Below are 15,389 nucleotides of genomic sequence, written 5' to 3' on the forward strand. Positions count from 1 at the left end.
TGGCTTGGGAAACCACAGAAAACCGATCCCTCCCTATCCTAGTACCTAGTTACGATAATGAAGTGAGTTTCCTCCAGGATGTCCATCAGAGAGTTCGCTGCCGGCTACGGTCAGCAATTTAGTAGGGAGGAAGGGGAGTTTTCTTTCGGGATGTCTGATGAATACAGTGAACTGCGGCTCAAAGAGAAGAGCCTCGCATTTACGTGCTGGATGTTCGATAGTTGATGTATGAGGGTAGATGAGTAGTCGTATCGTTTGTAATTTACTTTACGCAGAATTCTCATGATCATACTTCCGTCAAGTAACTAAATCGTCAGATCGAGAAGATCCCAAAAAAAATTAACACGCACACTGTTAGGCCTATAAGAGTTACTGCTCGGCGTGCTAATGAACTGAAGGGCATTATTCAAAAATTAGAGCACCACGATGTAGAATAGCTCGATGAAAACGACGTAGATATTCCAAAACTGGATAAAAGTGAGCAGAAACACAATACTGAGTAGCAAATATTTATATTATCAAAAACTTAGAATCATGGATTCGGGTGCCATGGACTGAAGACTGACCCTAATTGGGTATGCATACCAAAAATTTAAAGAAGTTGTTGTTCATAATATTACTTAAGATTATAATATTTGTACCTTACTCTATGTTGAATACCGTGTCAATAAAGTGTGTTTAATTTAATATTATCTGTGTTAAAGTCATCTATGCCAAATATATAATTGCTGCTCATGAATCAATAAAAAAAGGGAATACATTCAAACACGCATATAAAAATTTTTACGTGACATGGCAGGGTTAGGGAAGGGGAAGAGGGTAAGAGCTTTGCTAACTGTTGACGTCAAAGGGGATGGGGGTATATAATTGTAATAAATCTGCTTACGTAATACTTAAACAGCCCCTAACCATTCCTACCATAAGTACCTGAACGTACCTTTTATATTAATGTCTGTTGTTGGGGCGGGATGGATGAAGTGGAAGGAAGCAAGTGCTGTGTTGTATGACAGAAAGATTTCAATGAAAGTGAAAGAAAATTTTTATAAAACTGCCCTAAGACCAGTTATGATGTACGGAACTTAATGTTGGGCAGTTAAGAAGAAAGGGAAACAACGAAGGCATGTGGAGGACATGGAAATATTTATATGGATGAGTGGAGTGACAAAAAAAGATAAAATTAAGAATGGGGAATTCTCTGGGTTATGCCAATTGATGCTAAAATGAGAGCGCCTACGTTAAGATGGTTCGGGAATAATCAACGTCGAGACGCCAACCCCGTATAAGGATAAAGGCAAAGAGATGATAATTGTAAAAAAATATGAAGAAAAAAGATTGGAGGCCATATAAGTAAATTTGTGCTGGAAATGTGAACTGGTGTTTGGGCAATTTTCTCAATTTTAGATAATAATTCACACTTTTAGCTAATACAATTTATAAATCAAATAAAACATCAATTTAATTATTTAGTCGAAACCTTAACAGAAAGAAGAAAAATTAGGTAATAAGATAATAATTCAAATTATCGTTATTTCCAGCCGATTATATTATAGAGGAAATGGAAATTTAATGTTCTTCTGACAACTCGGAAAAACATCCAGAAAAATAAAAGGAGATACGATTTCGGCGATTCCGGAACGGCTAATGAATCGCCAGTTAGCTGCCTCTGCGCCGGATCCTGAATTATATTTCCCGGAAAATTACATTTTCTTATGAATTCAATGAAATATAAATGAGAAAATCGAGTCGTTCCAACGAGTTCGGAGTCGATAAAGTGTCTGGAAAGATTGCCGACAATTAATACTCAAAAGCTTTCGGGAATTTGGAGAATTTATTGAAAAGTTCTTGGAAGTTATTAACGACCTTATGCTGGTTTATGGTTTAAGAGAACAAACTCCGTTAGGTAAATAAATACGTTAATGCGAGTTAAACGGCGACTGACTTTGTACTAAGCGAAAGCCAGATTTAATTTGAAGAGATAAGAGAAATTGTTGTAATAGTTTTGTTGAATTTATTTAAAATCTTTCTAGTAAACAGTTACTTCATATTAAATGGCAAATTTTATCTTATCTAACCTTTTCCCGCAGATTAAACTAAAAATAACAAAACATTCCAGGTCTGCTTTAAGAAAAATTACGAAGTTAATTAGCATTTTATCGTTGCTTTACTACTTATTCATTGATAAAAGGAATCGACTGATACAAAAAAATGTCACCGAACCTGATGTATTATAAACTGAAAATAAAAAATAATATAATCGAATAAGTTTTAGTTGAAGACGAAAATAGACAGAGTAAATAGCTGCGTAACCCAATTAAAAACAAGAAGTAAACTAGTTAATAGTGTCGTGAGAAATTTCAATGATACCAAATGAAAAAACAAACATATCAGAAGAGAAGTAAACAGGTAAAATTTACTGCAAATAGAAATTAATATAGGATTCGACAAAAAAACTGAGTGGGAGAGTCCGAAGCAAAGATATGACTTCTCTTTGTGTGCCTTTTACTTCTTCTTTGTGTGCCATATTAAGTTCCCTTGATTTTGGTTATTAACAGCTCAAAACCATCTGTCTTGAGATATTCTAAATAGTTCTTTTTCAACTTATTCCGGTTCATTCCCTGATATTTTTTAACCAAGATGCTTGTTTTCTACCAATTCTACTTAGCATTACAATTAATTCTAATTATCTGCCAATAAGAGTAATTAAAGCAGATCTAAAGGCCTGGAAGCATACAAAGTTAGCTCTAAGCTGGTTCTTGAGTCAAGAGAGCACTGGCTGATGTTGTGCTGACCAATAAGGTCAACTTGATATGGGTACACTCAGGGGTACAAGGGAATGAACGGGCAGACGCCCTGGCATCCAATCTGTGGGACCTGAACCTGTGATTGGAGTGCCTTCAGTACTAGTCGAGGTAGTCTCAAGCTTCTTGAGGAGATCCCATGACTCTTGGACTAGTGGCAAAGGTATGAGATATGCTTCATGTAACGGAGCCATCCAAAAGTCTTATTGCCCAACTTTACCCACAGACGCTCCGTCCGGCACGCGGAGATAAGAATACGGCCGGGGTCAGATAGCCCTACCCGTCGTAAGAGGCGACTAATGGGAAGGAATGAAAGGTGGAGAGCCGTCGTTTGAGGTGTCGGGTCTGTAGAAACGCACGCAGGGTGCTTCGGCGTTACGATCACCGGTCTACACTCCTAGTTTCCCGTGAGTCGTGGGACCACTCTACTTTCATTCCACAGAACCAAAGTGAGGTTGAACGAGCTGCGACCCTTATATGTCCTTTCCCCATTAAGAGCGTAGGATTGCGGCACGTACCCACTATTGAAGATTTAAGAGTGGGAGAAGAGAGCTTCTCAGCGGCTACCTGTCTACGTTAGAGGACGAGTTCCTCTACCTGCGCTTACCTTTCCGCCCCCGGGGGGAAGGGGGGATAACGGACGGGTGTTCGTAAAGCAACACAGGAACTACTGGGAGGGTGAAGCTTCGCAATGCTTCGTGCAACGCGCCACCCTCAAATGGTGTCGGACCGTAGTGGTTAACTAAAGGTCGTATGCCGAAGGGCCAGGCAGACCTGGGTGTCGGTGATAATTATCAGAGGAACAGTAACTTTTTCACAGACGGCATCACATCTGCTTGGCGGATGGTCCTAAATATGATACTTTCTGTGTTTTGATTATTTTTGGTATGTTATATAATTCTTTAATTTCCTTACTATGTCTTTTTCTCGATTGACCATCTTTTTTCACACCTCCATATATTGCTCTTTATATTTTCCTCTCTCATCTTTCTAAACAGTTTATTTCTGATTTATTAAGCAGTCATGTTTCGCGTGCATAGGTAGCTGTAAGCCTGATAACTATTTCGTAAATTTTCTTTTTGTCTTTAATCCAAATCATTGCCTCGTCCATTGATTGTGTTGATTTCGTTTCATTTACCTCTGTTAGTTTTTTTAGTTTCTGCTTTGGTTTTCTGTTTTTTCACGTTGTTCCTGGTCTTTATTCCATATCCATACCTCATAATTTAATTTTAATTTTTGGAATCCTACCTTAACATTTTTTCTTTCCGATTTAATCTCTGTTGCCTTCATTCTGATTTTTCCCTGTATCATAGTTCATTTTTGTCCATTTCATCGTTATTATTTATTTATCTATGTATTTGTTTTACGTCTGATACATTCTCCGTCCTACAAATCACTTCCTCTTTTCCTTGTCTCATCTTCCGTGTAAATTTAACAATTCTACTGTTTTGTGATGGGTTATTAAGTAAGTATCCAAGTTTTCACGGATGATGATCAGATAGGGCCGAAAACGTTTCGAACAATTTTCGAAGGGTTTTACTTCAATTTAAAAGTTTTTTATACGTATACAGCCAACCACTGGGAACTATCCCACTTAAGTTTTTTTAATTACTTTCATTTTTTAATTTTCAACCTGTTTCATTTCATGAAAACAATTCCTTTTTTAAACAAAGTAAAAGAACGATAATTTTCATTTGATACCGTTTAAAATATATGAAGCTTGTGTACTTTTATTCAGTGCATCTAGATCCGTTACTTCTCGATTGTATTACATTTAATACAAAAATATAAACGATTCAATAAATCAGCTATGTATTTATCTTAAGGATGTAATTTCATTACAAAAACTATAGGATTTAACCCTGAACTAAAGAGAATATTCAATGTAAACCCGAATAGAGTCGGACTCTTTTATAACAAAATCGTTTCGACATTTTGAGTCCAAAAATGATTTTATCTTCGACAATAATACCTTTTTGAGTGCAACTTTCGATATACATCTTTGTCAAACGAAAGAAGCACCTCATAAATAAATCATGATTAATTTTCGTAGTCCCTGCGGGTCGCACATATGTTAGGGGCTAAACTAGTAAAGGTATAATAAATCTATAAAATCCATCACGTGGTGGCTCTTCCAGCGAACATGTTCTGAAAACGACAGCGGCGTGGTCGCTGGGGAATTAGAAGAACACACGAAATACATTCGGTTGTCACGAAAACCAAATTTATCAGAAGAAAATTGCGGAAATTGTTACGGGTGTAGCTGTACAACTTTACGAAAAGTGAGATCAGTTAAGAAGTATAGGAAATCATAGATCTCAATTTTTGTGAAATTGTTTTTTGTATTATTTTTTTATTGAAGTTGTTATAACACATATAATCTTATAGTCTGCTCTCATGGCATCTTTGGACGATTTTAGTAATGTTACAATGGAAGCTATAATCCATTGGCAAATATTTATGTAAAAATGCTGTTCTTCTTTCCGAGTGTATTTACAAGAACCGATATTTAATTATTTTAAAACAACATTGGATCACAAACATTATTGGACAACAGGTGCTTCTTGAAATGTCTGTCTCCCAAGTGTCGTTGTCCGTCTGTCTCTGTATGTATGTGTGGTTATTCTTTACTAGTATGGAAATCTATTACGGAAAGAAATCTTGAAACTTGGTACATAAATTCCTCTTTGTACAATGACCTCCTCCTGATCCTTGGTTCCAAGATGAACTGTTGTACTATTCAATTTAGAGTAAATAGGTCAAAAATTGCCCAAGCCACAGATGATACAAAATAAAAAGTGTACTTAGGCTCTTTTATGTTCAATAGTTCCGTGAGGTTCTTCGATACTTCGTTGTATCGGTCTATTATTTTACATTTTAAACAAATCAATTCGGCCCAGAATTCGCACCGTTGACAAAATCAGTATAATTTAAAAATTCGAAAATATACTTATCATCTGACTTAAGAGCCGGTTCGCATGACAAGTGCTTAATGCGCGCAAAATTTTTGTATAATGTTCACATGGTATCCGCTTGTCTAGAATTGAATGCGCGTTGCGACGGCCGCCCTGGTTCAGTTTGAATTCTACATTTGTCGAAGATTTGTCGAAGAGAACCCTCAATATGTCATCAGGTGCCACCAATCACGCACCTCGATGTGCATCGCCCTTTCTTCTGGAACTTTAATTAAATTTAATTGGTTGAGAAATGAAAAAGTTTCATATAAGAGTTATTTTATCTTTAAATATGGGACATTTTCGGATCTCAAGTCAGTATGGTTTTACCCATAGAGCCTTAACACAGAAAACCAATGATTTCAAAGCGCGCGCTGCCAACATTCGTGCGCTAGCGCAGCGTAAAACGAGCTTTTTATTAAAACGCGCATTAGCATGTGTACGGCCTTAATTCCTTAATAAAACGTACGTGGTTGTAATCGCGCGTTATCAAAATTCACGTGAACCTGTCCTTTCTCACCAAATTATTTTTTTAAAACCTACTTTCCTTCCTCCGTTTGTTGCCATTACTCATATTTCGCATTCATATTATTGGTCTAGTGACTGTTAGACCTTGAGTTTCGAATTCCGATGTTTGATTCTGTAGCGAAATCGTAACCTTAGTGTGTTACCTTACCGTGTTAGGGTATTAGTACCTAATATTAGGGTTTTTGTCTTTTGTATGTTTATTTTTAATCTATTCTCCTTTTCATACATAAAAGACATTAAAAAAGCAACAGAGGACTAGATTTGGACAATAAATTCATTGTCTGTATAGACTCGAGGCTCATTATAGAGGTAATGGATTTTGACAAGAACTTTGAGTCATGCCGATGCAGTACACAAGTTTACCTGTTATTTACAAGGTCATAGCTCTTGTCAAAATCCATTACCTATACCAAAATAAACGATACAAATCGGTAGTATACAGATTAAGATTTTTTTAATAAAACTTCTAAAAATGCTGCAATGGGTAAGTACTAAAACCATGTTACCTTAAATACATTTCCAGATAATTTGTTCAACTTGAACGGAAATCATCTAACCATTGAATAATTCTTGCTTACCGAAGGACTGAAGATAAAAAACATGCTCTAAACTTGGTAAATCCCCAACATTTATAACCTTCCCCGCAACATAATAAACATAAAGTACAGCACGCCTTTGAATAAAAAGGATCCGGATTTTTGTTCCTATTCTTGATGTCGGTGTTGTGTGGCTAAAGCGTTGTCGATATTTTATCATAGCGCATTCGGTTTTATATCGGAATATTGTATCCGGGAAAAGGCGATCTCCCCATCTTTAGGTTGAATATCGGATTTCAGTTATAGTCCGTGTTTTGAAAACTTCCAACTTCATTTGCGTAATCTCTACATCGAGGCAGTAAAATTAAAGATGCGTTTATCATATTTTAAGCCGTAAAAGACGCTTGAAATCATTGTCTATTGTTGTTTTCTAAGTTGTTAAATAGAAAATCCAATTTGTATTGTCATTCATGTTTTTACAGAGTGTAAGCATTTAGCGTATAATAAAGGAATAAGGAAGTACAGATACCTCTTTACAGGGTGATCAACTTTATTTTATAAAATATATCAAATTTTGATTATGTGACAAAGTCCGTTATAAGTATCTGTAATTATAGAAGATACCAAAAAATGTTATTTAAAAAATAGGAGATAGCTGTACATAAGCTTCATATTTTAAAACTAAAGTAAATTCAACAACAAGCTACGGACGATGTAAACAAATGCACGCTGGAAACACGAGTTTGTTCAGGGCCGGACTAGTAAATTAAAGATACAATATAAAACAGACAAACTCTGCAGAAAAAAGAATGTTTTTATAAAAGAACCGCATTTGCGTTATTAACTTTCAGAATCTGATGTACTGCTGTCAATATTAGGCTTCAATTAAATTGTCCATCTGCCACATTTTTGGCTCTACTTCTTCTTTTATATGTCTGACGCAGTTTTCCCATTTTTCCATGGTCACAGCAGGTATAGCTTCATGGAATAAATTTTTAATGCCAGCAAATTTAAATGTTGTTTTATATGCAGCAACATAGTTCTTGACTTGCGCCCATACGAGCTCTATTGGATTGAGCTCGCAGTGGTACGGTGGCAACCTTAACACGGTTCTATTTGTGCTTCTTACCAGTTCATCTACTATGTACTTATTATATTCACCTATATGTTGTTTCTGAAACTTGCACTTTTAACAGCGTTTCTTCGAAGGGAATGTTTTTTTGCCTTTTTTGTAGCCATTATGGGAATTTTTTCCAATTTTCTGGAATGTTAAGAAGCATTGTCCCTCACAATTATGGCATTTTATTCCAGTGTAGGTAAAATCTATTGGAAGCAACTTTCAAATGACTTCCCATCCATCTCCTCATGGTATTCTCCACTTTTGCTCGATTCAAAAGCCCACAGAAGGGGTGCCCTATATAATTTTGTCCTGACCCTAATGAATTAATAATTAAAAAATGACTTTGTTTTATTTGTAACAAACTTAGTAAAAAAAAATTTCGACCCGGGCAGATATTATTTTAGATTTTTTGATCATTCGAAACATAAAAGGCCTTTTGTAATATTTCTTATTATGTTGATCGTTTTGGAGTTATAAACAATTTAATACTAAAAAACGAAAACTGGTAATTTTTAAGGCTCAAAAAGACAAGTAAAAAATATTATTTTTGTAATCGTCAAGTACATAAATTCAAGTTTAAACCTTCTATCAGGTTCTGATCAGAATTTTTGTCATGTTTTGTTCTAAAATATATTTTTTTATTTGTTAATGAGGAAGGTTAATTATCGGGAAGGGCGATCAGGCTGCATTCGCAACTAAAAAACAATGTTTCAAAATAAAATAAATTCAAAATATCAAAAACTGATTGAATAAGGTTGTATCTTGAATTTAGTTAATTCGTAATTTCAAAAATCGTCATCTTTCGTTATGTACAAAAATGATATTTTTTAAATATATTTTTGAGCTTTAAAAATCGTCATCGAAAAATGATACAACTTACGCTCACAGACGCAAAATGTCGCCTGTCAAAATATTCAATGCGTTTTAAATGTATTCATTTTTTTCGAATCCTGAGAAAACATTTGAGGTATTTTTGAAAAATTTAAACGCAGAATGAAAGATTGCATTATTACCAAGGGCCTCATTTGTTGTCGTATGTTAATTTGTGTGTTGTTGTTAATTGTTAATTATGTTTATATCAAATTAAATTTCACAAAAAGAGGAACTTTTACTTATTGAGAAAGTATCCAAATATAAATCAATTATAGATTGATTTCAAGAAAAAATATTAACGAAAACTAGAAGTTTTAAATGAAGAGAATAATCGATAAAAGGACAAAGAAGAGAGCGAAAAAGCCAATCATGAAAGAGATATTAAGGAAAAAAGAATCAAAATATTAAAACTTGAATTATAATTAAAACAAAAATAGCTCAAGAAAATTTACAATAAATATAGTGTACAAAAAGTGTTGTGTTTTAATGTCCTTTATATTAAATAATAAACTATACGCAAATTTTAAGAACACAGTACAGAAATTGCTGAACTAATAGCACTCAAAAACTTATTAATGTACAGTTAAAAAATGCAAATTACTGAAATATAAGCATAATAATATCTATAGAATTTATCTTGACAAAGGTGCAAGTAAGTATAAAACTTATACAATGTTAACCTTAGAAACAAAACAATTGATTTAATAGAAAATATTTTCTTAAAAATTGTGAACTACCCAAATTTAACTTAAAGATGCAGTAATAGTAAACAAACCAATACACGTTATCAACATTATGAATATTACGAGGAGCACTCCCAAATCACGATTTACAATGTATAAACGTACATAATATCCACCTCATAAACTATATAAATAGACATTGTATACGAAACTCAAGTATTTACAACATACCATATCATTTAGTAGTCCTTGTACTCGGAAGAATTGCTATAACTTAGTTGGACCACTGTCGTTCTAGTGATAATATTTTAACCAGGGCGTGCGTCAGGGAATTATAGTGCTTGAATTTATTCATTTATATTTATAATAAATGTTATCATTTATATTTTATGATCAGAAGAATAACAAAGATAAAATTAAATTAATAAATGTTAGAATGAGGTTTTCCAACAATATAATATGCGAATTCGTTATTGTAATGCATTGAATTAATAAAATTAAATTAAATATGTAAAAATTGTTTTAAAATTAAATGTAATATCTAATGGCGGTTTCCCACCAAACGGACAAAATAAAAACAAAACACAAACTCGTGTCCAATAAAACAAAATAGCAACTTTTCACAAACTTTACTAAAGACTGGCGTGTTTTCAAACAGTTCGTTTTGTTTTTCGAGTCCCGAGTTTGACGTCTGGGCGGGGCTTCGAAAACCTTTCTAAACATTTCTACACTAAATATAAGATAGAGCTGCAGTAAGTATAAATAAACCGTCAACAGTATGAATGTTATGAGGGACACTCCCACATCATGATTTTAACGATGTATAAACCTATATTTTCCTGTATTATGAAATACATAGTCATTGTACGCGAAAGGATTTAATTTAACTTAGTTGGGTCACTGCTACCTGGGTCTTTAATGTCTTACCTAGAGCGTGCTGGATTTACGTACTTGAATTTATTCATATAAATTTTTTGTTCACAGAAATAACAGAACTGAAAATAACTGAATAAACATGTTAGAATCAGGTTTTCCAACAACATAATAATGTGAATCCGTTATTGTAATGCACGGAATTAAAATACAATTACATTAAATTTGTAAAAATGTTTTAAAATTAAACGTAATATTTAAGGTTGAAACGGAGTTGCCACTCGTGAACTGAGTTCTTAATGGCACTCCATTCGTTGGTTTAAGGAAAACAAAATTTCAAAGCAAAAACCTATGCAAAAGTCAGAAAAATCTTGAATATCCGCTTTCTTTAACTCGGTTGTCGATATTTATTAAACGGGGAATATATAACGAATATATTAAGGCGAAAAAAACATGGCGACTACCAAAATGGCACTACACAGGATCTTGATTATATAGAACGTATAGTAACGTACGAGATATCATAGGGCACTATGAATGAAAATAAATTTACTATAGAAAAATTTTGATTTATTGACTTAAGGAATGCCTCTGGCTGAGTTCAAAATAAACAACTGATCGAATCCTAACATGCGACATAGCAAATGAAAAGGGACGATATAACGAATCTATTAAGATATGTAATTGATTTTCTATCTTAATATATTCGTTATATCCTTCCCTTTCATTTTCTATATCGCGTGATAGGATTTGATCAGTTGTTTATTTTGTACTCAGCCAGAAGCCTTCTTAGTCAATAAATCAAAATTTGGCATACGGTTTTCGTAAAACTTAAAAAACTTCGTTTTCCTTAAAAACGAATGGGGTGCGATTAAGAGCTCAGTTCATGACTGGCAGCCCCGTTTAAACCGGAAGCTCTTAGATATTGATACTCATAATTTCAACGCAATTTAAGAAGTTTTTACTTCTGGCGGCACTTCTCCAAGTGCAATACCTTATTTTTTTTTAACACAAAATTTTCGTTTATGAAAACATTTTAAGTTAAGGTATATCTGTATTCAAATTTACGAAATTTATGTAAAATGAGATTTCAATTTCTGGTAACATTTGTAATCTGGATCACGTGAGTTTTATTGTTTTTCAAATAAAAACTGAAAACATAATAATAAGTTACTACTTTTGATGCGAACTAACACACAATTTTCTTTAAAAAATAAGTGTATTTGATGTTTCGATTTCGATCGTTTAAGTGTCAAAACAACGTTGCAATTACTGCTTTATTATTTTTGTCAAACCATAAGTTTCTTTTTATTTTACAGTAGTGAAGCTAATTTTGAATTTCCTTGAAAATAATACTAACATTGCATATTTTATCTTTATTGTTCATAGTAAACAAATCTTTAATTGTACATACTGTTTTATTAATTTGATAAGAAATAGGAAATATGAAAGCAAAACCGCACGCCTATGGAGTCTTACGTAGCATAGCCTGGTTTTGTTTACTTTTACTGCACGTCGAATTTGAATGAGGTTGTAGTTCTGCAAAATGTTGTCTAATAAATAGTTCACAATAATGTCTTGCATTATCTAAACTTCCTTGACATTGAGGGAAATTGTCTTCTTTTTTCCCTTTTTATGGCTTTAATCAAATTGTATTCTTGTTGATCTAGTTTATGATCTACAGCAAACCAGTCTCCATTTTCCTATGACGATGTTATGAAATACTTCGGTTGCTACTATTACATTCATAGTCATTTTCAAATTTAATCTAATTCGGTTTTTTAAAATTGGAAATCATCGTTTCCGTACCCTGTATTGTCTTTCCACAACCTTCCTAGTTCGTATGGGAGATTCATTATAAAGATTCACTGCTTCTGTTCTAGTATCTTGTCTATCTGTGTGATTAAATATGATTTCAAACTGTAACCACTCTCAATAACTATAAAAAATAGTACAAACCTAACAAAGTCTCCAGTTTCAAATCTTTGTATGAAACTATTGTTAAATATAGAAGATAGTTAAAGATAAAAGAACAAAAGTCCGAAAATATAGATATAAAGAGAGGAGTAAGACAGGGCTGTGTTCTGTCACCATTACTGTTTAACGTGTACAGTGAAGCCATATTCCAGGAAGCGATAGCGGATCTAGGTGATGGAATCTCTGTAAACGGAAGAATAGGAAATAACATAAGATTCGCTGATGACACCGTTATAATGGCAGACACCCTGGAATCGCTACAAGAATTGGTAAATAGAATTAACGATTATTGCATTAGATACGGACTAAAAATAAATAAGAGCAAAACTAAATTTATGATTGTCTCAAAAACGCAACATGGAAATGAAAGATTAATGATAGAGCAAACCCAAATAGAAAAAGTAGAGACATACAAATATCTGGGAACCTGGGTTGATGACAAAAATGACCAAAGCGGAGAAATCAAAGTCCGAATTGAAACTGCAAGGCAAGCATTTGTGAAAATGAAGACAATGCTTACCAACAGAGACCTTCAGTTGCATCTCAGATTGAGGGCTCTAAGATGTTTCATATTTTCTATCTTACTATACGGAATGGAAGCTTGGGCATTGAAGAAACAACACATAAGAAAAATAGAAGCGTTCGAAATGTGGTGTTACAGAAGAATATTAAAAATTCAGTGGGTTCAAAGGATTACCAATGCTGAGGTACTACGACGTCTAAATAAGGAGTTAGAAATTATGAACCGCATAAAAAGAAGAAAACTAGAGTATTTGGGGCACATAACCAGAGGAGAAAAATATGAGCTGCTGAGAATTATTATGCAAGGAAGGATCCAAGGAAGAAGAAGCATAGGAAGAAGACACAACTCCTGGCTGAGGAACCTTAGAGAATGGTTTAACTGTAGTTCACTACAACTTTTCAGAGCAGCAGCCAACAAAGTGACCATAGCCGTTATGATATCCAACCTCCGATAGGAGATGGAACTTTAAGAAGAAGATTGTTAAATATTGTTTGATCATGCATAGAACCCAGCCATCTTGGAACAATATTTCTAATTTTTAAACTAGTCACTGATTAAACATTTAACGCAAAAATGTTTTTTGTGAATGATATATTTCTTTGTCTGCACCTCCATGGATCAATTCGTATTAAAATACAAATAACTGCAGCTATGCATCTTGGAGAATACGTAAACAACTTAAGATACGCAGACGACACCGTCATTATTGCGGACAGTGCTGAGGGTTTACAACGACTTTTGAATGTCATAACCAGAGATGGAGATAGCTTGGGACTAAATATAAACACAAATAAAACAAAACTAATGGCTGTTACACGTGCACCAAATGTCGTCATTAATATTTGTATCTATAACAAATATATAGAACCAGTACAAAGATTCCAGTATCTTGGTTGCTGGATAACAAACGATCTTGACAACGAGGTCTAAATACGTGCTCGTATAGAATATGCTAGGTCCGCATTTCAGCGAATGAAAAAATTCCTAATAAACTCTACGTTGTCGTTGGATATCCGATACCAATTTGTAAAAACGTTTATTTATTCCATATTGCTATACGGAGGGGAAAAATGGACTCTCGGAATTACAAGTATGAGGCGTATAGAAGTCTTTGAGATGTGGGTTTTTCGAAGGATTCTGAAGATCTCTTGGACAGAGCACGTGACCAACAACGAGGTGCTAAGAAGAATGGATACTGAGAGAGAACTCCTAAATATTGTAAAGAACAGAAAAACGAGTTATCTAGGACATATTTACATAGGAGAAAAATACAACTTCCTACGACTTATAATGGAAGGGAAAGTGGAAGGAAGAAGAGGTCCAGGAAGAAGAAAATGCTCCTGGTTGAAGAATGTAAGAGACGGGACAGGCATGGACACACATTCGATACTAAGAACAGCTCAAGATAGAGAGCAATTTGCTGTAGTCATAGCCAACCTTCAGTAATGGAGAAGGCACCTTAAGAAGATGCATCTTGGAAATCTTAGAATGGCATAAAACTCTTCTCTTGGACAAGTTCATCTTTGATTTGATTCATTTTAATGTAATGTCTGCTTAATGATGTAATTGCTGTAAAATTCTTTCGATAATTCTTAAAGTTGTTGCCCTCAATATATGCGTATATCAAAATGCTCAAAGATCAGATCAGTAATACATTGAAAAGGCAAGCTAATCACTGTATTCAGATTCTAAATTCTCATCAAAGGTTCCTATGTAAGACCGAATGAAATTCGACAATATTTTCTCTTCTGAGAGAAAATATTTTAACGCACAGTTCTTTGATTCTTAAAAGACACAGAATCACCAGATCACCATAGATGGCAAATTATAATTAGGTGCATTATCAAATGTCTTTTTGTGGTAAATATTTTTTTACTACAGTTATCGCTATTTACGATCGGTAATTTTCATTTTATCCAATTGATTCATAAGCGTCAGTTAAGAGTTTTCAAATCGTATATGGGTATAATATCATATCGTACATAGGTACTTACTTTTATCAGCGGTTGAAATAGGAAACTTCCGGGCGGTCCCGGACTTTCTTGCTCGGCCGCCTGTGACGACATCTGGGCCCTCGCCTGCCGTTCCCGCTCACGGAGGCGGTCTCGTTCCACGCTGAAATAAAAACATACTTTTTCAACAAATATATTCACACCGAGAACGTATAGTTAAGATAATAAAATTTATAAAACAGAAAAATGTCGCTAAGTGAATAAAAAGTTTCGTGTTAGTATAATTTGTGCCATCCGGTTTAATTTAGTGTTTAGGAAGGTGTTTCACAATGTAGCAAATTTTACTGCAGTAAGTTAGAAATATAAACGACAGTCAAGTCCATATCTGGAGAAGAACATGTAGTACGTAGATAATTGACTAAATGATCCCAGCTGTGACACGATCAAGTGAAACCTTGACCTACCCTGTAAAATTATTCAAATTGCGGTTGATAGAATATTTATAGGTAGAATAATTTTGTCATTTTTCAAAGAAATTATAGCAATTATTGTCATTCCGGAGCTAATATGAT

General features: G+C 34.1%; 1 protein-coding gene across 10 annotated transcripts in view; it reads right to left on the bottom strand.

The window, feature by feature from the left end:
• The window catches only part of lilli (AF4/FMR2 family member lilliputian), an 829,533-nt gene that overhangs the window by 337,488 nt on the left and 476,656 nt on the right, over nt 1-15,389 (bottom strand). For all 10 annotated transcript variants that reach the window (XM_072527035.1, XM_072527032.1, XM_072527036.1 and 7 more), the window contains one exon: nt 14,860-14,980. In XM_072527035.1, the coding sequence (XP_072383136.1) occupies nt 14,860-14,980 (121 nt within the window). The remainder of the gene's footprint in view (nt 1-14,859; nt 14,981-15,389) is intronic.

This window comes from Diabrotica undecimpunctata, chromosome 3, assembly GCF_040954645.1.
Source record: "Diabrotica undecimpunctata isolate CICGRU chromosome 3, icDiaUnde3, whole genome shotgun sequence".
Lineage (NCBI taxonomy): Eukaryota > Metazoa > Arthropoda > Insecta > Coleoptera > Chrysomelidae > Diabrotica > Diabrotica undecimpunctata.